Genomic DNA, 26,803 nt, shown 5'->3' with positions numbered 1-26,803 from the left:
TCCAGTTCAACCCTCCTGACAGGACTGTAGACCAAAATAACCACATTCAGTGTTTATTAACAAATATATTTAGCTAATATATATACAGTATTCTAGTAACTTCATTTTGTGATTACACCTCAAAAGGAAATTTAAGGTGACACCGGTTAGATCAGATTTTACAACACGTGAGGGTGGAGGAGGGCAGACCAATCACATCACTTCCTTTTGTGTAACTTTCTTCCATTGTCTCCCTGCAGTGCTGCACAATGAGTCCTCAGCACAACTCCCTTCCTGAGCTCTGGACCACATGCTGGATCCTGCCTCCGTGCTCCTCACGTCAGAACATCGCTGCTGGCGTGGCCCTTGAAAGGCCTCGGTGAGTCATGAGTTCACATGGGCAGGGACTGACAAGTGTTCGAACCTTTTACCCATGAGCCCTCAAAGGTGTCATCCTGCTTGCATCAGTAATAAGGCAACCTCAACATATTTATCAGTGTACCTTAATATTATTGATTTTGAGGTTTCATCCCACGCTGAACTGTACTCGGAGCCTAAAGAGCAACTAGTGCTGTAAATTCAAACAGCAAAAACTCTTTAATTGTGTTTAAGTCCTCAAATAAAAGAGGACACTTCAACTGCACCATGCAGATAGGGCCAATAATACTTTTCTGCCTTAAAACAATAGTCTAAATCCTTAAGAAAGCAAAGTGCTCGAAGATACAGAAGGATTTCCTTAAAATAAAAAACAAATCTAAGTTTAAAACCCTGTAAAACTGTCTGTGTAATAGGTACCTCGGTGTGTTTTAAGCTTACTTAATGTTAAACTGAAGACAATAGTTAACAAAACAATCTCAGGAAGCCTGTGTGATAAAGCTCCAGAACAGCCACTGACATTAGGTTGTTCTGTCAGATATTTGTTGCTAATGTCGGCTCATCATTAATCTAAATCTAACCCATTTAAAACACCTGATGTTTTCTTTCTTTTTATTGATTCAGTCTCACCTGTGGCTGCATTCACCCTGTGTAGATGTGTGTAGGCGCAGGTGTGTATATATACATATATGCAGGTGTGTGTATATAGCATATATATATATATATTTATATGTATATATATGTGTGTGTGGGTGTGGGAGGGTGGTGTTGGCAGGGGCGGGGTCTAATGACGTCACCGCGGTCGCAGCGTAGTGAAGGCGGACGGCGCAGCTGAGGATGGAGCAGAGACAGAGAGAAGCGTCGCCGCCGTGTCACACACACCTCTGAAATATCGCCTTATACTATCAAGCACCTCCCTTTAATTTACACCCAGTCTGCGTCTTCTCTTTTCTCTTATTCTCTCCTCGTCTCGTCGCTGACAGTCCACTTCACCCATCTGTCTGTCAACACGCCGCCGGTGTTCCGTCTCGTCAGTGGAAGAAACGAAAATCCGGTTAAAAAGACTCTTCCCCGTGGGGTTTCAGCCGAACACACCTTCTGCTGGACTGTCCTGTCCCCGCTGCAGTCAGTATGGACGAAGACAATCACGGTAAGCTTTCTTCTTCATTCCCCACGTTGCTTTCCTCTCCCTCTCAGCCCGTGTGCAGGCGTGGATGGACGGCATGAATGAATGTGAGTCAGGAGGTGCGGAGATGGAGGCATTTCAGAGCCAGGGTCTGATGGCTTTTGCAGAAGCGGTTGTCATGATTTAAAAGGCGTCAGTAAAGGAGCATATCTTAGAAACACGGATTGATTTGCATCCTCTCCATTCTCGCTGGTGAGAAACTGGTTCAGAAAGGCTGAAGTCAGAAACTGCAGTTTTGTCCATGCGTGCACCTTTTCCATCTGTTTGATGTCATGGCTTTGAAGTTGCTCTCACTATCTTGTGAGCCCCTACACTGGTGAAGGTGATAAGATATCTGCCTGGCAGCCTTCCATGTAGAGGAAAGTCTTAGATTAGCCACAACATTTTACAAAAAAAAACCCCAATATAAATATATATTTGTTGCACATGTTGTTTTTGACATACCAGGGAACAAATTTAAAAAACAAAAAAACACTTACTGGAACTGAACCTGAAACAATCATCTAAGTAGGTGCCAATTAATTTTCTGTCCACTGTCTAATTGATTAATCAGTTAATTGTTTTCGCTCTCCTCATATATATTAATAGGGGGGATGTATTAAAGTTCAGAAGCAGACATTGAAGTCATTTTTGGAAATACTACATATTGAATTTATGCATGATAAGGTCACACTGAGTGGCACAGACAGGCTGTAGTGATTAACCGTGTTTCATTGGATGTAGAAATTTTGAAAAGGCAGGTTTGATCTAAAGCTGAAGGAGCTGAATCTCTGCCTAACCCAGATTACTGCTCACATGGTGGCTGCAGCTCAGTCTCCCCCTGGTTATAATGTGATGGTGGTGAAGCACACACATGCATTATGTTTCTGAGCAGATAATCCAAACCACCGTGGAGTTGAAAGCAGTGTAGTGTAAACAAACGGCTAGAGTGAGATAGCAGTTTGTCAGTTCGTCTGAGCGAGGTGAGACCCTCATCTGAACCTCCACCTAGTTTGCACATCATCCTCAAGTGTTCTGAATATACCTAACCCAAAAAGCTTTGAAAGGAATAACCCAGTTTGACCCATTTTACACTAAAGTGTTTCTGGTGGACTAACTTCACAAAGAGACCAAACTATTCCTGTAATTCTGTTGTCATACTCTTTGTGTCCTCATGTTCTTAGATAGCTTTTTAAAAAAAAAAAAAGTTTGGTAATTTATGTCTGCTGGGATCGACTCCAGCCCCCTAAGCAACACACATCATGGATGGATGCATAGGTGGAATCTCCATAACCTTTTCTGTGTATGTTTCTGGTCCCCAGAGGATGAATCCTCAGGCTTTTGGTTTTTGGTGAGCGAACTGATAGGCAGATTGCCATGAAATTGACTGAGCATAAAGTGTAAGAACCCTGTGTGTTATCCACATGTGCTGCAAGGGCACTGTGCACAGATGAGGCCAGTCTGAGAGTTGCCAGCCCCTGAATCATGTGACAGGATGTCAGCGAGCACAGAGGCACACTGTCTGTGATCAAACTGGAAACAAGTGACACAAGCTTAGGAAGATCATGTGCAGCCCTGTGTAGTGTGTGAGCTATTAAAATAACTTACTGTAAATGTTAACGATAACTAAGATTTCTCATTTGCTCACTCAAACTCATCACTTAACATTGTTCACATGCCCAACTTGACAGTGGTCTCACAAACCAAGGGCCCGGTGCTAAATTTGTCTTTGCCAGCCACTTACAGCAGCTACTGTCAGAGTTATGCTTTAGTTCAGTTATCAAGAGAAGCTCATCAACCCTTTGACTTTCTGCATTTACAGATTCACAGACCACAACTTTACTGTTTTGGTTTAATCTCTCCACTTTCATTAGTGCTGTCTCCAGATGTAACAGCCTGCTGTTAAGCAAATAAGATAAACACACTTAAAGCTACCTGTTTCATCACCGAACAGCAGACACAGTTAGTGTCTATCTGGTGAGCATTTAGCAGCTAACGGCCAAAAACAGAGCTAATTATAAGACTTACAGCTCTCAAGTGGCCAGAAACATGGCTGTAAATGAAGCTAATATCAGGCTCAGGGACAGTGGTGGGAGAATGGTGCTGTTGGAGCATGGAGAGACTAACCTGCACATGGGATGCACATTTCTTTGCTACATGTACGCTGAATGAAAGTATAAACGGTGCCACTGTGTGTTATTTGTGGCACTCAGCTGTAGCATGGAATTCATTAGTCCTTGTTTACTGCGCTCACTAATCAGAGCTGGCGCTTTTCTGCTCACTCTGCATGCCATAGACAGACAGGGTCTGGCCTTAAAATGGACGAAAATCAACAGCAGGCTTGAAATCCGAAGTGTTTTTATGACTACGTGTCTATTTTTAGCCTGATTGTATAGCTGGAATGAGAAGTGGAAAGAACACAGAAGCAGAAATTGGCTGGGAAGCAGTTCACTGAACAGCTGGATAGAGGCCATGAATTTTAACACTTGGCTTTCTTGTATTTTCGTGTATTTTCTGTTTTTTAAATTTTTTTTTAACTGCAGCTCTCCTGATGCTTCAGTCGAGAGATAATGTGGGCTGAGGAAATGGCAGTTTTGGGAGTCAGAGGTCTTAAAACATTAAATTGAATATAATTGACCTTTTTAAACTTTACTTCGCCTGAAGTAAATGAAGATATCTGGTTTCCCAGCATGCCAGTGGTTTCTCTATCTGACCATTGGAAAGGTTGACCCAGTGATGTCTGTGTCACAATCACAAATGCGTACCTGTGTTTTCTGATTGCTCTTCTTATGAGATGAAACCTGTATGAACACACTGTACTATATGTGTGATTTCTTGGCATCTACCTCTGCACTTCTGAGAGGGATTAGTTGGTAAGTACAGGGGAAGTTGGTGCGATTAGGGTACATCTTTGTTGTGGCAGTAGGAGAGTGTGTGGGAGGATATCAGGCAAGTCACTTGGGGCAAGCCGAGGCTGTTCTCCAGCTGCAGTTCGCCCTTGGAGGATGGCTTATAGTAAGTGGTCGGTGCTGAATGGCTAGACAGGAATGACAGCTCAGACATCTGTTTCTCTGTGCATCTGCACATTTCATCTGCCTAATGCCTGGAGATGTCCTTCACATGGAATCTGCAAGTAAAATGCATTAGAGCTGAAATGATTAGTCTGTTAGTAGGATTGACAGAAAATCAATTGGTAACTAGTTCCAGCCTCTTAAATGTGAACATTTGCTGGTTTTATTAGTTGTTTTTTTTTTTTTTATGATTGTATACTAAATATCTTTCAGGGCTGGTATCCTTTGAATTCTAAAGATGTGACTATGACTCTGGGAACTTGTAATGGGCATTTTTCACTTTGTTGATATTTTATAGGCCAAACACTTAATCTAAGAGTTCAGTGAGATAGTTGATGCTGCTCTTCAAGTTTTAATCTACATTCAGACGATAGTTATTTTAGCAAAAAGACCAGAAGGAGGGAATCTCAGGTAGGCTGGATTTGCCCAGTGGAAACATCTACTTAACACCTCTAAAGATTATTGTATTTGTAAAAATAAATAAATAAATAATGATGATGAAGAGGCATTGATATTCATAACATTTCCTGCGATCTTTTAAAACGCTCAAACTATTAAAAATGCAAATTGAACAATACCAGTTCCACCAGTGCAGTGTGTGTTGTACTGTGTGTCTTTTTTACTCACCTGGCTGCAGAAAGAATTTTCCCTTTTGGTATCAAAACAAGAAGCTGGTTTGAATTCACTGCTTTCAAGTGCCCTACGGCTCCTCAGTAGCTTGGAATCAACGTCTGCGCTGGTTTAGGCAAAATGTCTCTTATGTGTGTTGACACAGATGCCAAAAAATGTGCTAAAATATACTCTTTACAATGTCTCTGGTTGACCTGGCAGGCTGACTCTGTTGTTTAAAGGCTTAAGAGGAGATTTGGAAAGAACATAAATTCATTTTGACTGCCAAGATTATGGGTTTTGTGGTGCAACATTAGAAGATTAAACATGCAGTACATTATACCACATGTAACAAGACAGATACACAAACACAGACAGTGCTGGCACATGATGTGCAGGGATTGAGTCAGAGCTTGTAACAAACTGCACTGTTCAAGTGTTGAGACTACATATGGACCTGATTAGGAGAGAGACTGGGGAGTCTTCCCGACATGTTCCCATCACCATGGTAGAGTGTGTCTGTGTCTGGGAGACGAGACGTCGTAGTGGTGTCTGTCAGCAAGGCAACATTTCTGCTGTTGTGAATAGAAGTAGTCTTTGCCTAGAATTATTTCTTGGAGCAGTCGAGATGGGAAGCTCTTTAAGCACTAGACAGAGAGCAGATGGGTGACAAAAGGCACTGCAAATTAAATGAGTGGGAGTCGGGGAGCAACACACACAGACATTAGAACATGAAGGGCTGTACTGTGTTCAAGTAATCCACACCTAATTTCATTGGAAGAAGAGTTAAGAGAGACCTGGGTGGGTGGAATGGGTGTGTGCGGTGCTAGACGTGTGTGTGTCTTTGCTTCTGGTACAACAGAAATTTAGAACTGCACCAACTCAGTCTCATCTTAATGAAATGTCGTCGTTTCATTTCCTGAACTTTTTTTTTTTTTTTTTTTTTTTGAACAAAGTGCATATTTTCTCTTGTGCTCTGTTTCAAATACACTTTGGTGAAAGCAGCGTCGCTTATAATGGAAAGTCTTTGATCCAGCAGGTAGCTATGGGACAAGTTAAGTTTTATTATGGTCCGTCTATAAGGAACTGTAGTGAACTTAAGAGTCAGGATCTAGAGGGACCAATCTAATCAACTCGGCGGGTTGTTTCTCCAGCGGCCCTGGTGTTATTGTGAATAGGACCACGGTGGTCCTCCAGGATGAGTGTTACTGTTCAACAGAGCTGATCACTGAAAAGTTTGAAGTTAGTGCCAGGCATCCTGCATGACCCTGCTCTTCTCCATCACTCTCCCTCTGTCTGCTCATTGTCAGCTGCTTTCATTGTTGTGTTCAGATTGAAAAGCACCTGACAGATCTCAAAATTGCTCCTAAGTTAGATGTCTATCACAATAATGGAGGTGAGTGTGTACACATCAGATAAAACGGTGCGTTCATTCAGCTTCGTGTCTTTCTCCTCACACCCACAGGAAGAAGCAGAGGTGTCTGTCAGGAAATAATCCCTCAGCTATATGTGATAAGTCAAAACATTATGACTACTCACAGATGAAACAAATCATGTTTATCTCAAAACAACAGCACGTTAAGATCTGGGATGTATTAGGCGGTATGTTGGTTCTTGTAGTTAGTGTTTCCGAAATGGCACATGTTGCAGCAGATTTTTATGGCACGACACACAGTGCATGTCACAGTGTTATGTGTGGGTCTTAATGTTTCTAATAAATCCATCCAATAATTAGTAGTAGTGTGGTAATCAGACCATCTGATAGACCGACATTGCCATTTCCTTGATGCTATGGCCATGTAACTGACACGTCATATCCTTTAGACCATAATTATGACAAAAAGAGGAGGAAAAACCATTTTTGTCTTTTGTTAAACCTTAAAAAATGTAGCCCTGTGAAAGCCCCTCATCCTGCAGGGATGCCAAAAGAAACAGCATCCCTCTAATTCATTCAAGTTTCTGATTATTGGTACTTTGGCCTTCACATATCAGGAGAAGCCCCTTATATCCTACAGCCAGTGTTTATTGAATCAGATATTGACATAGTCCAGATGCTGAGCAGATGTGTGATATGAGGAGGACATCATGTGCAGACCACCTCCTATCCAACCACACACTCGCACTAATGCAGTCACAGCAGGAAGCCCCTCCCCAAAACTGTGGATTAGCAAGTGCAATCAGTGTGAGGGCACTTCAGCTCCCCAATCCCCAGATTCTCCTTGTTACTCTGGACATAGTTACAAACTAGGAGCAATATTAGCTCCCCAGATCTGGCTTCTCACGCACAGGGCAGGATTGTGCATGCTAAGTTACTACTACAGCACAGTGTACTGTAGTAATACATGATATAAGAGGTGTGGATACCACATCAAACACATTTATCAGCAATTGATACAGTCTGAAAGTGCTTAAAAAAAAGATGTTTTCACAGGAATAAATGTGTGTTTTGCTGCTGCCCATACCTAATTAATTTAGCACAATATTGATTCGGCACAAACACAAGCTTCTTTGTTTTGTGGTTTGATTGTCATTGAGTAGAGCTGCACTTTCTTCTTCTCTTTTCTTCTGTCCATGCTGTCCAAACGCTATGAATCAGATCTGTGCAAAGTTCTGTAAAATACTTGGAAGTGAATTTTCTACAGACACATTTGGCATGTAGTAAATAAGTTTCATTTGAAATTGAACAGCTAGTCAGCGTTTATTTGATCCACAGAGCAAAAAGTTTCTGGACTTCACACTGAGCTTTAGCAGACTGATTGTTATTGTGACTATTTTTTTTTTTTTTTAGTGGATCAAACAGCTAATTAATTTGTTGGAAACACACATTTAAACCAGTATCAAGTACAGCATCAAATGAATCAATTAAAAAAACTAAAATATTATTACAGCTGTATTAGTATATATGGTAAATGTTGATCATGGCGGAGAAAGCAACAAAATAACCACCCTCCATACAAACTATAGTTTCCCAAAATCCATCCATCCACCCATCCAATATCTCTACCTGCTTATTCCTAACCAGGGTCACATGGATCTGCTGGAGCCTATCCCAGCTCTCTCTGGGTGAAAGGCAGGGGTACACCCTGGACAGGTCACCAGTCCATCACAGGGCCACATAGAGACAAACAACCTCACACACTCACACTCACTCCTATGGGCAATTTAGAGTCACCAATCAGCCTGACATACATGTTTTTGGACTGTGGGAGGAAACAGGAGTACCTGGAGAAAACCCACACAAGCACAGGGAGAACATGAAAACTCCACACAGAAAGGCCAGGTTGCGAACCCACAACCTTCTTGCTGTGAGGCAACAGTGCTAACCACTAAACCACTGTGCTGCCCAGTTTTCCAAATGAATACTTTAAAATAACATTTTAATTGAGAATAGAATACATTTACAACTTAACTCTTACCTATTTGGCTCATTAATTGTCACGTCATACTTTTTACATGTGCCTGTGCGTCTACCCCCTCTCTCTCTCTCTCATTTCTTCATGTTGGCCCTTGTGCTGATGTCCCACCTTTTCCCTCTCTGTGGCTTGGAGCCAAAATGCCTGTGAGACCAGGCTACATGCAGTTGCTCGTACTGTTACGTTATTTTATCCAGCATCACAAAGTAGGTTAGGCATTGACTGGTCAGCAGCAACATCTGCATATATGCTGTTATACACCCCACTTCCGCACACTCATGTTGGGCTTAAAATGTTGTCCGGAGGGCGAGTGTGTGGGATTAGTGTCAGCTGGCCTTGGTGTATAAGTGCAAGTCTATCCATGTCTGTCTGTCTGTGTGACCCCGGCTGAAATGCAGAGCATATCCTCGTCTACAGTTAGAGGGATTGGGGGCAGCCGTTGGCAGATTAGACTCTGGATCCAGAGGAAGTTTCCCTCCACCTTCCTGTTTCCTTGCATGTATCCCATTGTGCTGCAGAACCAAGCACTACAACAGGGTTGGGTTATCTTTTTTTTTTTTTTTAAGAGCTCATCCACTTCAAACAGGCATTACAGCGTTTAAACTCACTAGGTTAAAGTGGATCTGGAAAAATCCTGTCTCACTCACACGAATCAGTTAAGTCTGGGACCACGGCCAGTTTTCTAAGTGAGCATGGGATTTTCACTCTGAGCTCCATGTGCTTTATGTCTGCTGCCACTTTTTCCTGCACAACTTATATGAATACTGGTTGTGGGGAAGTCCTTGAATCAGCTCTCAAGGCCTGTCGAGCAGCTTCTACTGTTCCCGACCAAAATAAACAGTGAAAGTTATGAAACGGATGTAGACTGGAGATGGTTTGAGCGTGCCAAAATGTCCCTGCATTAGTTTAAATGCCTTAAAGCCTCAGGTTTCAGTGGGTGGTCAGGGACAGTTGTTAGTTTTGGGCGTGAAGAGCAGCGGGGGATTTACTCCCAAAAGTAGATTTTGTGGGATTTTCTTTTTAGGGGGGAAATTACTGGAGCCTCTTGTTCTGTTTTGCACATGTGGGACCCTCTTAACCCGTCCTGTGATACAGAGGATATCTGAGCTCTCATATTGTTTTGCGTTTCTTTTAGAGGTCACAGGTCAAAAATGGGTTTCAAGTCTACTTTCCTCAATGTTTAGCTGAGAGTCACTCACACACAAATTTCAAAAATCAGTGCCTTACCCGCTACAGCCACCCCACTGTGTGAGGATCTTAAACTTCCACAGTGTTTTGTTTGCTATGAAGCAATAACTTAACACAATTGATTTTAGTATATTGAGTGTGGCTGTCACTGGGGCCAGTCCAGAGTAAGCAACCAGCTTTGGCCCAGCGGTTTCTTCTGTGCTTGCTGGCGACAGTGAACTAATTTCCTGAATGAGTCATAAAAGGTCCCAGGGGAGGTGTGTTAATAATGTTAGTGGTGACCACCTCGGTAGAACCCCCCCCCCCCATCACTAAACAAGCTTATCCACTGAAACACAGACGCTGGTGATAAAATCCCCTCTGTTATCAAATGTGTGATTACAAAAGATATTTATTCCAGTAAATGCAGTGACAGAGACCTGGATTAGAGGATAATTGCAATGCTTTGCCATTGATGGCGGTGGGCTTTTATTAAAGGGAGCATCCTCTGCTTTTCATTAGATTTGTAATGAACCAAGACTGTAATCATGCGCATTGTTGCAGCCAGTGGATATCTCTATTAGCTAGCGCTCAGCTTCAGGTAAATAAACAGGGAGTTGTCTGCTGTGTGTACGTTTTCTTTTGGGCTAATTATTCCAAAAGGCAAAGAAGACTCACTATTTACTGAGCTGCTGACTGTGTTTTGCTACTTTTGTGTTAACTGGTCATCTTTGAAATGTCAAAAAATCCAAACAAATGTTGGCATATTTAAACTGTACATATTTAAATTGGGAATGTCAGATGTTTTTTATGTATTCAGTCATAAATCTCTTGTAAACAAATGCAGATTATTGACAATATTGCCAATTTAATTTGGATTCAGCACTAGAAAGTATATTCTTTTGAGATTTGTCTTTTAATCTGTATGACACCGGTACATTACAGAATGGAAATATTATGTGCTATAAACGTCGAGCCAGTTAGTAGTAATCACATTTCAGTTTGACACGTTGACCTTTTAATTACAGCGTCTCCCTGGGGACATTTGCAGGCTTTGTCACAGTGCAACTGGTTCTGTCTGAGTTGGACGTTTCATTTTAATGCCTTCATTGTCCCAGTGAATTTAAAGCCTGGGTCCACATATTGGGGAAAGCCTTTTTTGCTTAGTTGATAGAATTTTGTATCTTTGTGTGTTTGTTAAAAATGAAGCTACAGTCAATAGCCAGTTAGCTTATTATTTGATCGAACAAATAGGATTCAACGTTTTAATTATTCATATTTCATGAATCATTATTCATGAATTTTCGTCAATCTCTCAGCAAGAAAACACATGAGTATTTCCTCAGGTGTCAGACTTTTGTTTTACATAAAGTTTTTTGCATGTAGGCCAGAAACCCTTCCTCCAGTAACACATTAAAGAATGGCATGAAGCAGCCTTGAAACTTTTTAAAAGCACCAATTAGCTTTAAAGCCACATTCACAGCACTGATTCACAATGTTTTAGCCAGAGGTTACTAATGCTAATTAACATCTCGGTCTCAGTTTGGTGAATTCATCCCCCCCTTCTGTTTTCTATTAAAACCATGGCCCACAAAGGAAATCCCTCAGCTGTTTACCTGACTTCATCACTGTGCTTCGCTATTGCGTAACTAAATTAGGAAGCGCTTTTTGTCTCATTGTTAATGTGAATACCATCTCCAGCAACACTTGGCTCCACAGAACACCACTCTTTAACAAGCTGTCAAATCACAAGTGGGCTGAATGTTTCCTCTTGAGCACAGTGACCTGCTTTTACTTCAATTAGTGCAGACTCCCACCTGCCAGGGAAAATAGCAAGTGATGTCTTTTTTTTGAATTTTCTTTTTTAATATCTTTCCTTTAGCAACATGTAGGCATAAAGCAGCAGCTCTGGTTTCAGACATGTCATTTTCCTGGTGAGACATTCACGTTCTCTGCCTCCGAGCTAATGTAATGAAGCAAGGTGGCACAAGCTCTGTGGATCTGAAAGAGGGAGGAAACTGAGAAATGAAGAGAACAGAGGAATAAAGAGTTGAAAAACAACCTCAAGACAGAATCACCACGCACAAAGCAAGTCATCACCCCCTCTTTTTTTTTTCTTTTTTTTTTTGGCTGCAGCGGTAAATGCCTCACAGCTGGGGGGAGATTAGGGTCGTGGGCTGTGTTAAATTACCAAATTCACATTTAATGAAAGAAAACCTAATCTGGATTGGTTTTATTAATAGAATTTTCCCTCGGGCCAAATGGAGGAGGAAAGGGGCAAAACACTTTCAAGTAGAATAATTAAGACCCTTCGCCTACTCGCTTTCTGTAGTTAATTAAGACGAACATGCAAGCTCTTTCTGCAACAGAACAAGGTGTCAACCGTGCAGCAGCCTCACTTTACTGTATAACATGGATGTATCTTCAAACTGTTCTCTGATCTCCTTAAGAACTTGTAGGCATTAGACTGAATTCAGGACTCCTTTTTGTTTTTTCCTTTGCAATCCTTTTACTAGCCTTTTTTGTTCTGGGTGGAAGGAGGACTGTACTGAAAGAATAATGCAAGCTGTTTGCAAATGAAAGTTAAGGTCCTTTGTGTTTTCTCCATCATGTGTTTCAGTTCCTGAGGATCTGTCCCTGGAGGAAAGGGATGAGCTGTCAAACATCCGACGCAGGAAGAGAGAGCTGCTTGATGATATTGAGGTGTGTGGTTGGGTATTTGAGCATATACAGATCATATTTGAGCTAGGTGAGTGCATTACATCAAATTTTATTGTGAGGGGGAAAAAAATCTAAATAATTAGGACTGTTGTGTATATTTTATATCATTTCTGAACATTAGTCATCATCTTTGACCTTTTATTGTTTATGCCTATGTGTTACCATACTGTAGGTCTATTTGCATGCTGTAAGTAATGCAAATAGACAGCACAGTACTTCCTGTTGTGCTTTAACTTAATGAAAACTAACTGTGCCCTGTCTCACTTCTTTCTCTCAGAGGTTGAAGTTTGAGATCGCAGAAGTCATGACAGAGATCGAGCAACTAACATGCATTGGAGAAAGGTAAGTCAGAAACCTTTGCTATATCATCTACTGCATTAGTCCATAGCATTTATCAAGTATGTCTCCATTTGTGGACTTTAACAATACACTGCTCACAGAACTATGTGGCATGTGACATTATGGTGACATCAGGTTGGAGTTGTGTGATTCAGCTTATGGCATCAAAAACATCAACCCCTATATTCAACATGAATTTGTAGAGTGAATGGTAGGTACACCCTTAATTAAAGGGAGTGTTGGTTGCTTTAGAAGTATGACTCCATGTCAGCTGCAATTTGCATGTTTAGTCAGAGACAGGTGGCTTACATAAGTGCTTTTTGTTATGAATGGCACAGGTTCGATATGAATAAAGTAGATATGCCTGGACCGTATGTGACTTTACACAAAGTTGTCATACCAACCAGACCTAGCTGGTTTGCTTAGATAAAATACTGACTTCTTACACCTGTTCATCAAAATGGTAATCTCATTATTCTGTCTGATAAAATGCATATGCTGTAGATCAGCAGCTACTTTAAACAAAAACCGACAGTCAATGTCAGCACATGTGACTATATAGATCATTGATGCATCTTTGTTTCCACACAGTGTGCTGTTTGTCACTAAGGTCTTCCCGTCCTGTCTTCAAATTTGTCATTCTGTTGCCTGCCTGTGTTGCACACACATTTAAAGCCTGTGCAGTGTGGGGTGCTGCAGTGTGGGGACTCACCGAATTAAATCCCTACATGTTCATGTGTTCCAGTAAAACATCGCAGAGGAACAAGCAGATTGCCATGGGCAGGAAGAAATTCAATATGGATCCAAAAAAGGTACATTCTGTGTTTTTATTTATTTTTATTCACGTACTTGCCTCTTGTTTTAATTATAAACCATTAGATCTTGAAATGAAAGTTTTTCTGAGCTTGTGTGAAGAGTGACCTGTCTAAGCAATGAAACCCTGTTATCCGTCCTCAGTTAGAATGAACAACCATTCCTGTTATCTCTTCTTGTTCTTCTTCTTCAGGGAATCCAGTTCCTGCTGGAGAACGACCTCCTTCAGCACACTCCCGAAGACATCGCCCAGTTCCTCTACAAAGGCGAGGGTCTCAACAAGACTGTCATCGGAGACTACTTAGGCGAGCGGTAAGACAAAGGATCACTCAGGCTGACGGTGAAAGTCCTTACATGAAATGTATACCCCTTCTGTGATTAGAGGAGGAAATTATGGGCTGGATTTATTGATTAAAGAGAGAGAAGATGATTGACCTTCCCAAGATGAATCTTTGAGGTGGTGTGGGTGTCTTGTCATAGTCCACCCACATGGACTTACAGCTGGTAATAAAATGGCCATCCAGCTCCTCAGGCCAGACTGCTGGCTGATGGAGAGAAAGGAAAGTCATGCAGCTGAAACACTGCGACTGTCTTAGATAGCTGGAAGCCCACTGAGATTGATGGTGTTATTTGAAGGTCTGATTATACAGTTAAACTTATTCTGTAGAAGGCAGACACACTGAATCAAAACGCAGGGAAAGGAATGAACATCAAGGGTTTAATTTATGAAAGGCATAAAATGAGAAAATCATGCCCCATCATTTTCATGAGACTTTAAAGTAGTGATGAGAACTATTTTTACATTTACAGCAGGTCCAGTTTGCTATCCATTATCTTCAGTTGATAAAACACACAGCAACGATTCAGCCTGCAGTCAGTCCTTACATTTAATATTCTCATCACTGTGCCATGTTACAGTATCACACTGTGTCGAACAGGATGCGATGCATTTTATTTTTCTGGCAGTGCTGGTTTATAGCCCCACTTGTACTGTTTTTTGGAGGCCAAGACAAATAATTAGGAATGTGAAAAAAATCTAATTATACGGATTTTTTTTCTTCTATAGATTAGCACAATATATTTTACACAAAGAGATGAGATCAGCATGTGTACTGAGCAGAGCACTTCTGTAAAAAGCTGGTATTGATAGGTATATTGACCTGGCCAATTTATTTGTCTCTGCTTTACTTAGACAGAAGCTGGAGTATTGGCTGCTCACGTCACAGACAAGCTGCTGCTCCGTGATTGACAGGTGGTCCTTCAATTGTAAAATGATGGTCCTAAACAAAGGATCTTGAATAAATGTGTTAATGGTGTTGATCATTTTGTTTATACAGAAATACAGCATTTAAAAAAAAAAAAAAAAAAAAAGATCTTTGATTTAAAAAATAGCCGCTCCACTGTCAGGCCCTCTATCTGTTCTCTAATCCATGCAAGAAATCACATCAAGTCTGTATTAGGCAAGACAGATGCAGCAGTGTAGTCAGACAGTGGCAGAAACAATGAAACACACTTACACTGAATGAGGCTGAAGACTGTGTGTTTTGGGGGCAGGACTCCTCTCCTCTCCAATAGGCTTTATTCATGGAAGATCATCAAAGAGGCCACCTACTCAGTAGAAATCACACTAAACACAGACTATGGGTTTACACTCCATAATTATCACTAATTGAGCTTATGCAAGGAGCAGGAATTTATCATTACATGCTGAGCTGAGAGGGCGATGTGGAGAGGGGACAGCAGGAAAAACACAGAGAGGGATACAGGGAGAGGGCATGAGACAATGGAAACAATAGAGGAGAAAAAGAGCCAGAAGGCGGAAAGATAGTGGGAGATGGATGCAAGCTGGTTGGATGACTAACTCTTGGATTACACATACAGTTTTTGTTTGGCAGCCCTTTTTATTGTTTCTCTGTAATTCAGCTTTGATTGTCACACACAGTGTACTCACTATTCATTTTTACAGACAGCAAGTGCCTGTAATACATGTACCTGTAGCAATAGACCTGTTTTCTCATAGGATTCATTTTGTTTGGCATCAGATGTCAGTGCAGGGTGCAGCACAAAAAACTCAGTGCAGAAACAAAAAGTCATTACCCAAATAATCCCGTGATGTTATTACAGTGCAAGCTTGTTGTTTGTTTTCTTGTAAGCCAGAACTCTCTGTACTCTTCTCATCTTTTCCATCACGTACTTCCACAAAAACACAAAAAACAAGTCTGACCATCCCTGGTTTCATTTGAACAATACACAATACAAAGATGATACAGGATCAAGATCACAGACCCTGAAGTCCAACAAACACAATCAGAGAAGCTGTGACCGCAGCCGGAGCCCAGCTGTTGGCTTTTTCTCCAAAATCACTCCAACAGCCAAACAAACTTGAGCCTGTTTTTCATAGAGTCAAACATGCCGTTTTCGCCCCTCGGGGTGGAGAAACATTCAGTATCAGCCAGCTGTTTAAATTGCTTCCAGACTTTCTCGGCATCCGGTGTGAGTTAGGACACAAATATGACAGGAATGCTGGGAAAAAAGGAAATCAGGTTGAAAAATGCTTTCCTCCCTGTGTTTTGGGTTCACTCTTTGAGTTATTTCACATCTTTTCTGAGGTGTTCTTAGATTTCCCAGATGGTCTCCATGTTCTCTGGAAAAAAAGACATTGCCAGTGGAAGAATAATTTTAGAAATCAGATTTTCTCATTGTTCTGTTCATCCAACAGAGATGACTTCAACATCAAGGTCCTCCAGGCTTTTGTGGAGCTGCATGAGTTCGCAGACCTCAACCTCGTCCAAGCTCTACGGTCAGCACAGTGATTTAATGAAGACTAATACGGCTGTTCTGTTTGCTCTGGCCTCAAAAACACAGTGCAACATACTGTGCACCTTGACACTGCGTGACATCACTAATGAAACCCATCTCCTCTTCTTTTCTATTGTAGGCAGTTTCTGTGGAGTTTCCGTTTGCCAGGTGAAGCCCAGAAGATCGACCGTATGATGGAGGCATTTGCCTCGCGGTACTGCCAGTGCAACCCCGGAGTCTTCCAGTCCACAGGTCAGACACGCAGCAGCTTACCGTAGCGTGAACAAAAGCAAAGTGTGAGATCTGACATATTGGACAAAGTCAACACAGACGACTAGTCCAGCCTAACGTGCCAACAGAACTCCTGCCTGAGGGCCTACATTAGGATGGCCTGAGCCTGCTTTGGTTATGCATTTCAATCATTACTCCATAACAGTTACAGTAAGTAAGGCTCAGTGTGGATGAACCAGATTCCAGTAACCACAGTTTCCAGTTGAGTGCAGTAACAACCAGCAACAAACAAAGGGCTTCAATAATTCAAGAAGGCTCAACCTGACTGAGTGATACATGGTGCTGTGACAAACAAAGCCTACAACTACAACAGTGAGTGAATAATTAAAGAGCTGTTGGAATAACCTGTTGTGTCCAGTGTTTTGGTGAGTGCATGCTTTCCAATTTGCTGAGGATTACCTGAACAGAGGGGCTCTATTTACATGATATAGAATACCATGTACGTAATGTGGTTAAGGTAGTCTGACTGTAGTTCACAGTCAGAGTATTTATTGTGTTGTATATCAGGAAAATAAAGGAAGCACATTTTATTCATCAGTCTGATTCTAATCTACAGTGTATGAGAATCAGACTGTTTGTGGTTCAAAATCTGCACATAGCCAGGCACATGTTTGTGTGTGACAGGTGTGGGTGCAGGGAAGGGTGCACACTGGACCCATAAAAACATGAATAGAGCACAGATCTTTAATCACCAGGGCCACGAATGACCCGTTTTCCCTCACTGCTTCATTATGCTTGTTAATTTTTTTTTTTTTTTTTTGACTACACTGACATTCCTCTCACAGTTACCTCTTGGCCCATAGTAAACACATTGTGCAAAGCTCCTCTTATTTATTTGAATTTTTTATGAGTGTGTGTGTGTGTGTGTGTGTGTGTTAGCAGCCAGACAATAGGCAGCACAGGACGAAAATGTGTCAGTGTGAGGACACAGACAGTGGGGAATGAATGATTCATTTACAGTCAACCACTGGGCCGTGTGGGTCTGAACATTAATGCACAGTGGAGTGAGTAAAACCCCCACTCTCACATTTTCTCTCTCATAACTCACACACACTATTTTTCAAATGCAGTCTAACTGCAAGTTGTTAAAAAAAAAAACCCAACCCAAAAAAAGCCCATATCTGCATAGTTTACAGGTGAAAGAGACAGAATATCAGCTGTTTAACAAATGGTTATAGTAGTAAGAAGAAAGGGGAAACACAAAATATCAACATGTGCTGATGTTGTGTTATGTAGTGAAAACTGAATGTTAACCAAATGTTTTAAGAGCAATGAGACACTAGCCTTTTGTCTTCTGTATGGGAAAAGCCAGCAAAATAAAAGCTGATCTGTTCTGCGATGTGATGCATTTTGCAATGCATACATGATGCATGAGAATAGTGTGTGTTACTGTCCAAAATAAACAGTGACCAACTAAAGTAATGATAAAAATGTTTTATGTTTGATCTTGGGGTGCAGCCTATTTCATTGTTTATTAGCTGTTCCATTTTTGCAGTGTTTTGCTTTTTGAGTAATTTGTTCAACTCTGACCTGATAGTAACATGCAATCTGTATAATAATGTAAGGATAGATATAAGGCTATAGATGTCTAGACAGAGATGGGATGTTAATACTGAGAGTTAATGGTTTCTGAGGCGGGACATGAGCTCTTCATAATGCATTGGATTCACCTACTGTTTCTCCTAGATACCTGCTACGTGCTGTCGTTTGCCATCATCATGCTGAACACCAGCCTTCATAACCCAAACGTCAGAGACAAGCCTCCCGTGGAGCGCTTTATCTCCATGAACAGAGGCATCAACGAAGGTGGAGATCTTCCAGAGGAGCTTCTCAGGGTGAGAATTGTTTGTGAAGTGTTTGCGTGCGATGATTGATCTGTGTGACCACACTGTCACACCGACTCCATATGAATAAGGTCTTTCCCCCACTGTTTCCCCCACCTCCTGTTTGATTTATGGCTTCCCTTTCCTCTTTGCAGAACCTTTATGACAGCATCAAAAACGAGCCCTTCAAAATCCCAGAGGATGATGGGAATGATCTGACACACACATTCTTCAACCCTGACAGAGAAGGCTGGCTCTTAAAGCTTGGTATGTGCATTCAGAGTTACAAAGTCAACCATGAATATGGTGATATGTGTCAGCAGAGGCTCAGTCAGTGTGATGAGCAGTGTCTTTTGTTTTCCTGGTGAAGTGTGTTTGTTTGTGATTAGTTTCCGAATGCTTTAGGTTGCTATGTTGGAGGTCGATAGCTCTTGGGCAACAATGACAGTAAATAGTTGAGTTCAAGTACTTATGAATTGTCAGTTTTATCCAATTTTTTATTTTTTTGTCATGCAGGCCATATGTTGGTCTGAACGTGGTCTTAGTCTCAGCTGTCAACCCTTTGCACTGGGGGACAGTTATCCCATGCATATAAATTAATCTGTTCAGTACACCCGTACTACGTAACCTGACTCAAAATGGTAAAACTAACATGAATTATTGCTACAAAATCAGATTTTACTTGGCTCCTGATTACGACCAGGCTGCCCCCTTTTTGCCCAAAAACTGTCCACCTTCATGATGGCACCACATGAGGTTGACAGGACTGCAGTGTCTCTTTCATTCTCCGTCCTTTTTACCTTTCCTCTCCTTTTGTCTTGTACCGGCTCGTCTGTCCTCTCAAATAATAAAACATGCTCATTTTTGTTATTACACATTCTCCTCTTTCCGTCTCTCTGTCATGGTGATTTTTGTGATCGCTGTCTTTTTCAAGTCCTTTTTTGTTCCTCTGTCGCTCTCTAACCTTTCACCCTTTCGCCCTTTGTTCTGTTCTTCCATTCCGCTCTGTGATGGCTGTTCCTTCTTAAATATCTGTATTAGGAGGTAGGTAACGCTCCTTCCTCCTCCATCCTCCCTGTTCATCACATACTGGCAATGGCTGCTATCTCCTCCTCACACCACTATCCGCCTCTTCTAACTGGGTCATTATATATATATTTCAAATTGTTAGAAGGCGAGTAAGTCACAGCAGTGTGACATGATGAGTTATGTCGTTTAAAGGTGAGGCGAGTGGGGGTCAGTGGTCTTTCTCATTCTGCATGGGAAATGGGTGCACTCCTCTTGTGGCACTGGAGGAGGCTGGATGACACACAGTGCTCGTCTCAGCTGGTTCACATGCTCATTTGTATCCCCAGAAATTTTAGCATGAAAAAACAACCTGGTTGTGTCATCAAACCTCTTTGCTACTCACTGTATTTGTTTTATTCTCTTGCCTTCTTTCACAAAACATGATCAGAGCATAAAAAAGGAAAGTCATGTATGTCAGAGCCATAAACAGACAAGCATAGTGGTTTTTGCAGATAAAAGGAAACCCTGTGTAGGTTATATCCTGGGTTAACTTACTGCTTGTTTTTTTCCATTTCCAGTCTGCTCTGCTCTGGCGTAAGTGACTTTGCTTCCTCGTCAATTTCTTGAAACAAGTTCGCAGGGGTCAGCTGACCTGCTCACCTCATGCTTTGTACCTTTAGGGACCGCCCTGCTCCTGTGCAGCTATCTGCCAGACCACACAGTCACGCCTGAGCGTTAGTGAATGGGCTGCTTGAGTCTCTGCTGTGGGATTATGTACCTACCAATGTGTGGCTGATCATGCAGTAAAACAAAGGAGAGCCCTTTTTCATTTTTCTTCCCCAGTTCCTGCCCTACAGGCTTTAATATCTCCCACTGCTGCTTCACAGATCCCTCTCACATTGTCATCATTTTAGCTCCAGGTTTTCTCATTACTGAGTTCCATACTAATGTCAGCTCCATCAGAGGAGCACCTGCTTAATGACAGTGAGATTTTCAATATGACGTACCAATGAACTGCTATGAGGTTATGAAACTCGGAAAGCTCTCATAACACCTACACTGTTCACCAAGCCTGGGCCTGCTGCCATGCCTGCATCCATCATCATCTAGCATGTAATAAAAGTCAGTTATTTATGTGCTCACGAAGCCTAATAATTGTGAAAGGGGCTACAAAGACATTAAGCTCTCTGTTAGATGTGTATATGTTGTAAGAAAATTGTTAGAGTTAAGCTGAGCTTGTACTTTGACACAGATTAAAGAGACAAGGACAGATGCTGTCCTCCATATGCATCTAAATTTAGTTAGAAAAGAACAGGGAGGTCTCTGGGAAACAAAAATCTAAATCTCTAAAATATAAATGGACAAAATCATTACGTAATCAATATTTATGTTAGTGACAGAGCCAGTCATCTTGCAATGCTGTGGCTTTTATGTCTGTGAGGACCTCATTCATTTAACAAATGACCTTTTGGCTAAACGACACTCAAGGGAAACATGTTTATCCTGGTAAATAATATAAATGATAAAATTAGAGGAATGTGAGACCTCACACACATTTCGAAACCTTCCTATGTTAACTATCCAAACCGTGGGATGGTTGACCCTAGAACAATGACAATGTTTAGTCTATATCCACTCAACAATAAAAGACAATATCCTGCTCTTTTTTTTTTTTATGCTCATTCCATTTTAGAGAGTCAGTAAATGTAGTGGATGCATCTGTAAGCAAATACAGCTCATAAATAATCTACTGTAGATGTTGGATTTAAGTCTCGCCAGCAGTATTGAATGAAAATCTGGGTTAAGTGAACATTACATATTGATTACATCAGTAACGGCTGCTTTCACTCAGTCTGTCAAGTCAGCAAACATATTGTTGTGGGTTACATATTGCAGTCCGCACATTGATATCAGCCTTATGTTTTTTAATTACATAGGTACATTTTTCATTGCATCACTGATGGTATAATTAACAGAAAATCCAATAATCCACATAATCTACTTCTGTTTGATGGTGGAGGCAGATGGAGACATATTGTCTCATGTAAGATGCCCTTAAATTATTCCCATATCAGACATTTAATTGGACTGTATAATAAAAAAAGAGGCTATTTGATCAGACTTTGGCGTTACACCATCCAAAACTGAACTCTCTGTCCAACAGTAATGAACCATTTGATTTTTCTGCCTCTTTTTTCTATTTGTCAAATATCATTAGGAATGTTTGATAGTGGTCACGTATGTGGTAGATACATAGCTGGGACTTCTCCTGGGGGTGAAGGTAACACTGGGTTCAACTGTTTTCACAAGCTCCCCCGCTTTCCTGCTCGCCTGCAGAGCCCTCAGGCATCGATCTCTGGGGACCGGGAGGAGGTTGCTGGAGGGAGTATCCAGCCTCTGATTGAACCTAATGATGCGGAGGGTAGACGATGAGAACCAGATGTGGCACGTGGAGCAGAGGTGTCCTGTAGGTTAGCCTTCACATCATCTCTTCAGTGTGAGCTCAAATGTGATGCGTTTCTCTCCGCAGGCGGCAGGGTGAAGACGTGGAAGAGAAGATGGTTCATTCTGACCGACAACTGCCTCTACTACTTTGAGTACACAACAGTGAGTAGGCACAGACTCAATCTGGATTCTTCTGTTTACCAGATTCCACATTTGATATTGAAATATTTCTTTCTAAATAGAAAAACAAAACATATTTGATGGGAGAGGATCTTAAAGGAGTTTTTCTGCATTGCAGTGAATTTCCTTGTTTTCCTCTGTAGCTGGAGAAGTAGATGTGAAGACTGGGACTAGTAACAGTTACACTCAGAAAGAAATCAAGAAGTGTATTTAATCAAAATCAAATAAGTGTATTTCTCAAAATCTCAAACTATTCCTTTGCAGTCGAGAATGCACTTGAAATTTTACATTTCACACAGTTTTATTTATCTAAATGTGTGAAGCAGCTGACGTGTGGCAGGATTGTAATGTAGAAACCTAAAAATAAAGGGTGTGTGTATATAATATGTGGCTTTGACACACACAACCTTAAATACACAAAGACAGAGGGCTTTGCTTCCAGCTCTGCTCTTTAGCAGATGAAGCCTCTTGACCTAAATGAACCTCACTCCAGCAATTAACATAAGGCATCATGGGAAACATCTGCAAAGTCTCTGGCACACATCTGGCCCTGTTAAGCTGTAAGCCAAGCGCCTACTCCCCCAACTCTCTTCACCCCGACAACCCAGCATTCCTATTTCTTAGAACCCCCAACCCACACACACACACATGCTGGTCCCTCAACACACACAAATAAGCGCTGCAGCGTGGGTCCACACACACAAAGTGGCACACAGCCGACCCTGAGCTTTTCTCCCCCATGCTGTGCCGCCTCATTAGTAGGAAGATGACAGGCAAGGCCCAGGGCTGTTCCTCAAGGTTCCCCAAACACACAGACACACACACACATACACAAATACACTTCAGATCTGGCCCTGCAGACACAATGCAGTCACTGGAGGACTCAGGACAGAGAGTTACGTCTCCCTCAGGGCCTGTTTCCTCTGTGACCAGGATGAATAAAACCTCCACCTTGACTTTACTCTGATGCTGTCAGGCCCAATGTGATATATAGATAAATGCTAAAATGCTTAGCTTTGCTGCACTGCACATTAAAGGCTCCACATGTAGCATCAAAAATGTTACTGCATCAAATTTGTGATGCTGGATATTATTTCATAAAAGTAATAATTTCCAACATATTTTAAGATAATATGATAACAAAAGGTGTGTCTGTGTGTGTGTGTCTCTAGGATAAAGAGCCTCGTGGGATTATTCCTCTGGAGAACCTCAGTATCAGGGAGGTGGACGAGCCAAGGAAACCTGTAAGGACCAGTTTAGCTCTTTTACATTTAGCATGTACACTTTTTAAAAAAAAAAAAAAAAAAAACTACAAATACTACTTACAGCTGTCATATTCTAACCATGCATATCAATCATTTGCTCTTTCTTCCTAGAATTGCTTTGAGCTGTACAACCCCAACCACAAAGGTCAGGTTATCAAGGCCTGCAAAACGGAGGCTGACGGGCGTGTCGTCGAGGGCAACCACGTAGTGTACAGGATATCGGCCCCCACGCCGGAGGAGAAGGAGGAGTGGATCAAATCCATCAAGTAAGAGATGCTGTTAGTGTGGATCCATTTACACCGAAAGGGCACTTAGCCAACGCTGGGCCGCTCCCATGTGGGGCTTTCTCACATCTGACCTTGCCTTGACTGTGAGAAAGCAACACACACACACACACACACACACACACACACACACACACACACACACTCATACTGGTGACTAAATGTGGCTTTGTTTCTCACACTGCGACACAGATAACACTCCGAGGTGTTTTCTGCTCTGTTGGATAAGCTCACTTCCTTTTGATTAGTCCTCTGCAAGCAAAGAAAAACACACACACACATGCACGTCCTCCTGCTCAGGCTCTAAGCCTTGCTGCACTTTTAGAAGTCTTTTGGCAGCCTACACCTGGTTTGTCATTTCCAAATGCTGCCGTGTTAACCAGTGAGAGAGTGGAGGTGCAGGAGTAAATTGGGCCCTGTGGGTAATTGATCAGTGCAGTGGTTATTATCTACTCAGCTGCAACTTCACTGGCAAATATGATCACCAGGGCTGAAATCATATTACACAATCCTTCCATGCTCTGATGATTTTAAAGGAAACACTTAGCACTGACAGACGTGTGTCTCCATTAAACGTCTCCATTGAGTTTTTCAGCTAAGTCACTGGAATGGTGTTTGGATAAAGCTGCCTCAGGTCTGATTGGACAGATGAGGGAGGGTGTTGTTTCCCACTCTGGGAGCGTTAGAGTCCGCTGACCTTCAGACACACGTTGCAGGCCTCAAAGTGCTTTTAGTGTAAAATCAGGAGAGTTGTCTCTTGGTGTTTCAGTCCACTTACAAATGGAAAGGTTCCTGTCTCTACCAGAGCTGTGCTGCCACAGCCACACTTTCACTTGACTCAGCTGCTGGGGCGGCAGACTGTCCTGCGGTCAGCACATTCTCTCTCACACACACACACACTATACCCACATTATACCCACACTATACCCACACCTGACTGACTCATCTGCAAGTGTGGAAGTTGTTCTTGTGCTGACTGCTCTGTGCATAAACACACACTGGACTGGCCATCTCAGCTGCTTCTCTGCCGGGAAGGATGTGAATTACTCAGTTTTATTCCCATCTTCAGTGTGTGACAGTGACAACAAAGCTTTGGTTCTCTATTAGTGAGCATGAAAGCCTGTAGAGCTTACATCAGCTTTTCTCTACAAGCTAATGGACAAAACCTGCATTCCATTTTGTTGCCCGATGTGTGCTGTTTATTTATTCATTTATTTATTTTTTGTGGATAACATAAACGATTAGGTATTAATAGCACGGGAAGTGAAGGGTGAGTGAAGAACAGGTTTCAGATGTGTAATAAATCAACGTCAATGCCAGGCTCTGGTGCTGATCACTATGCACTGACAGAGGCAAGACAGATTAAGGACAACCTAGTGCCATTTCAAAATTCTCTCACTGTAAAACGGCCCTGGAATAAATAAATGTCTTTTCTTTAAGCTCTATAGCTGAAGAGTTTTGACAAATCCATTCTGCAAACGTGTGTGTGTGTGTGTGTATGTGTGTGAGATCAATGTGAACAGTTGGAAATAATTGATCAGCAATCCGTTTCTTCCTGTGTTCTTTCCACAGAGCGAGCATCAGCAGAGATCCTTTCTACGACATGTTGGCCACCAGGAAGAGGAGGATAGCCAATAAGAAATGATCGCCCGTCTTCGACCCCATCTGTATCACCATCGTTTCTGTGACCAGCAGAGTTTGTGTGTATGTGTCCGTCCTGGGGTTTGTGAAGGACTCCCGTGCAAACGCAGGTGGGAGCATCTTTATTTCCACCTGGAGACTGTCCACACCTCAGTTCTAGGTTGACGTGACGTGACACTTTGTTTAATCTGACACAGACTTTAAATACTGAGGTGAACAAACTCTGTGCAAAACCTTTACCAAGCTGGATGGTAGTGGGCGTCAGGATGAAGCCTGCAGATTTCTAGAGGACCAGGCTTGACTGGAGTCATGGGAAAATCTTTGCATAATGTGGATATGACAGTATTGCCCTCTGCTGGACACAGAAGGAATTATATCCACTGCACTATAATTGCAGTGAGGATAAATATACTTTGTTGTATCCTTTCATCCAGACCGGGTCGGCTGTCCCAGATGCCAGTCAGCATGTTTTCTTCACCTTGTGTCCTCTGACAACTATCCTGTTAACTTCACAAAGCCTCAAGCGGTTAAATCAGCTGGTCTGATTGTTAGCCATATGTGACTCTACATGCAAACACTGATTTATTGTAGAAAGTGAGGTTCATACTTTGTACATTTACAGGACACCATACTTCTTCAAAATAGATCGGGGAGTAATACTTAACGTACATTAGGTGTAATGACCCTTTAAAAAGCTACAATACATCATGTAGTAGTTCTGTACTATTATGTATCGAAGATTCACCGCTGTGATCAAGTTAATTTCTTTTGTATTTATTTTCTTATTAACATTAGAGGCAGCCCCTGACTTACATTATGCATGTATAGTATCTAATGTACATACTGTTTTGTTTTTCTTTGTTTATGTAGCATGTAAATGTCATAATGGCCGTTGCCTCCACCCATTCACCTTTTTAGTTTGACGACTAGTAGTTTACATTTAATGAAAGAGGGACCGTGTGCATAGTATCAGATCAAACATCATGGTGTATGAGAGGAAACTCACTAGGCTGAGTTAAGTAGGAGAGTATAGAGTAACTGGGTTCAGAATATCCAAAAGATGAAACTAGAGATGCTGGACTTAACTAAACTCTGACTGGAATCTGAGGACTGATTTACCCAGACGGATCAAACCAAACCACAGCCAGGTGGTGCTGATTTTAGGCTTGAATCTGGTTCGATCTTGATTTGGGAAAACTTCTCCTGAACACTTGGATGAAGACTTTTAATAAAAACACATGCTGAACAGAAAACAGATTTTGTGTGCATGTGACTTCAGTGATGAGTGCTCAAGACTTACCAAGTCTTTGGTTATTTCAAACATGGAAACTAGAAAATATAGTGAGATGAACCATCCTGCTGACTCACAGCTAGAAAAACCTGAATGCAGAAGAGTTTAGTTTTCATTTGTAATG

General features: G+C 41.7%; 1 protein-coding gene across 1 annotated transcript; it reads left to right on the top strand.

Annotated features, from left to right (window-relative positions):
• Positions 1–1,199: 1,199 nt before the first annotated feature.
• On the top strand, positions 1,200–26,645 carry LOC113135170 (cytohesin-3). The gene is made up of 13 exons (XM_026314883.2): positions 1,200–1,504; positions 12,400–12,482; positions 12,778–12,842; positions 13,585–13,651; positions 13,846–13,964; positions 16,372–16,452; positions 16,591–16,703; positions 18,429–18,577; positions 18,721–18,832; positions 22,104–22,180; positions 23,371–23,442; positions 23,575–23,729; positions 25,320–26,645. The coding sequence occupies exons 1-13, from the start codon at positions 1,486–1,488 to the stop codon at positions 25,390–25,392; spliced, it is 1,185 nt and encodes a 394-aa protein (XP_026170668.1). The 5' UTR covers positions 1,200–1,485; the 3' UTR covers positions 25,393–26,645.
• Positions 26,646–26,803: the final 158 nt, after the last annotated feature.

Source organism: Mastacembelus armatus, chromosome 19 (assembly GCF_900324485.2).
Source record: "Mastacembelus armatus chromosome 19, fMasArm1.2, whole genome shotgun sequence".
Classification (NCBI taxonomy): Eukaryota; Metazoa; Chordata; class Actinopteri; order Synbranchiformes; family Mastacembelidae; genus Mastacembelus; species Mastacembelus armatus.
The sequence above is the reverse complement of the archived record's forward strand: the minus strand, read 5'-3'. Positions and strand labels throughout refer to the sequence as shown.

What these genes read in the sequence shown, in the direction of transcription:
- LOC113135170 (XM_026314883.2), top strand. An exon ending in GGAGACTACTTAGGCGAGCG is followed by an intron (nt 13,965 to 16,371) that starts GTAAGACAAAGG and finishes TTCATCCAACAG; the next exon opens with AGATGACTTCAACATCAAGG. An exon ending in GAGTGGATCAAATCCATCAA is followed by an intron (nt 23,730 to 25,319) that starts GTAAGAGATGCT and finishes TTCTTTCCACAG; the next exon opens with AGCGAGCATCAGCAGAGATC.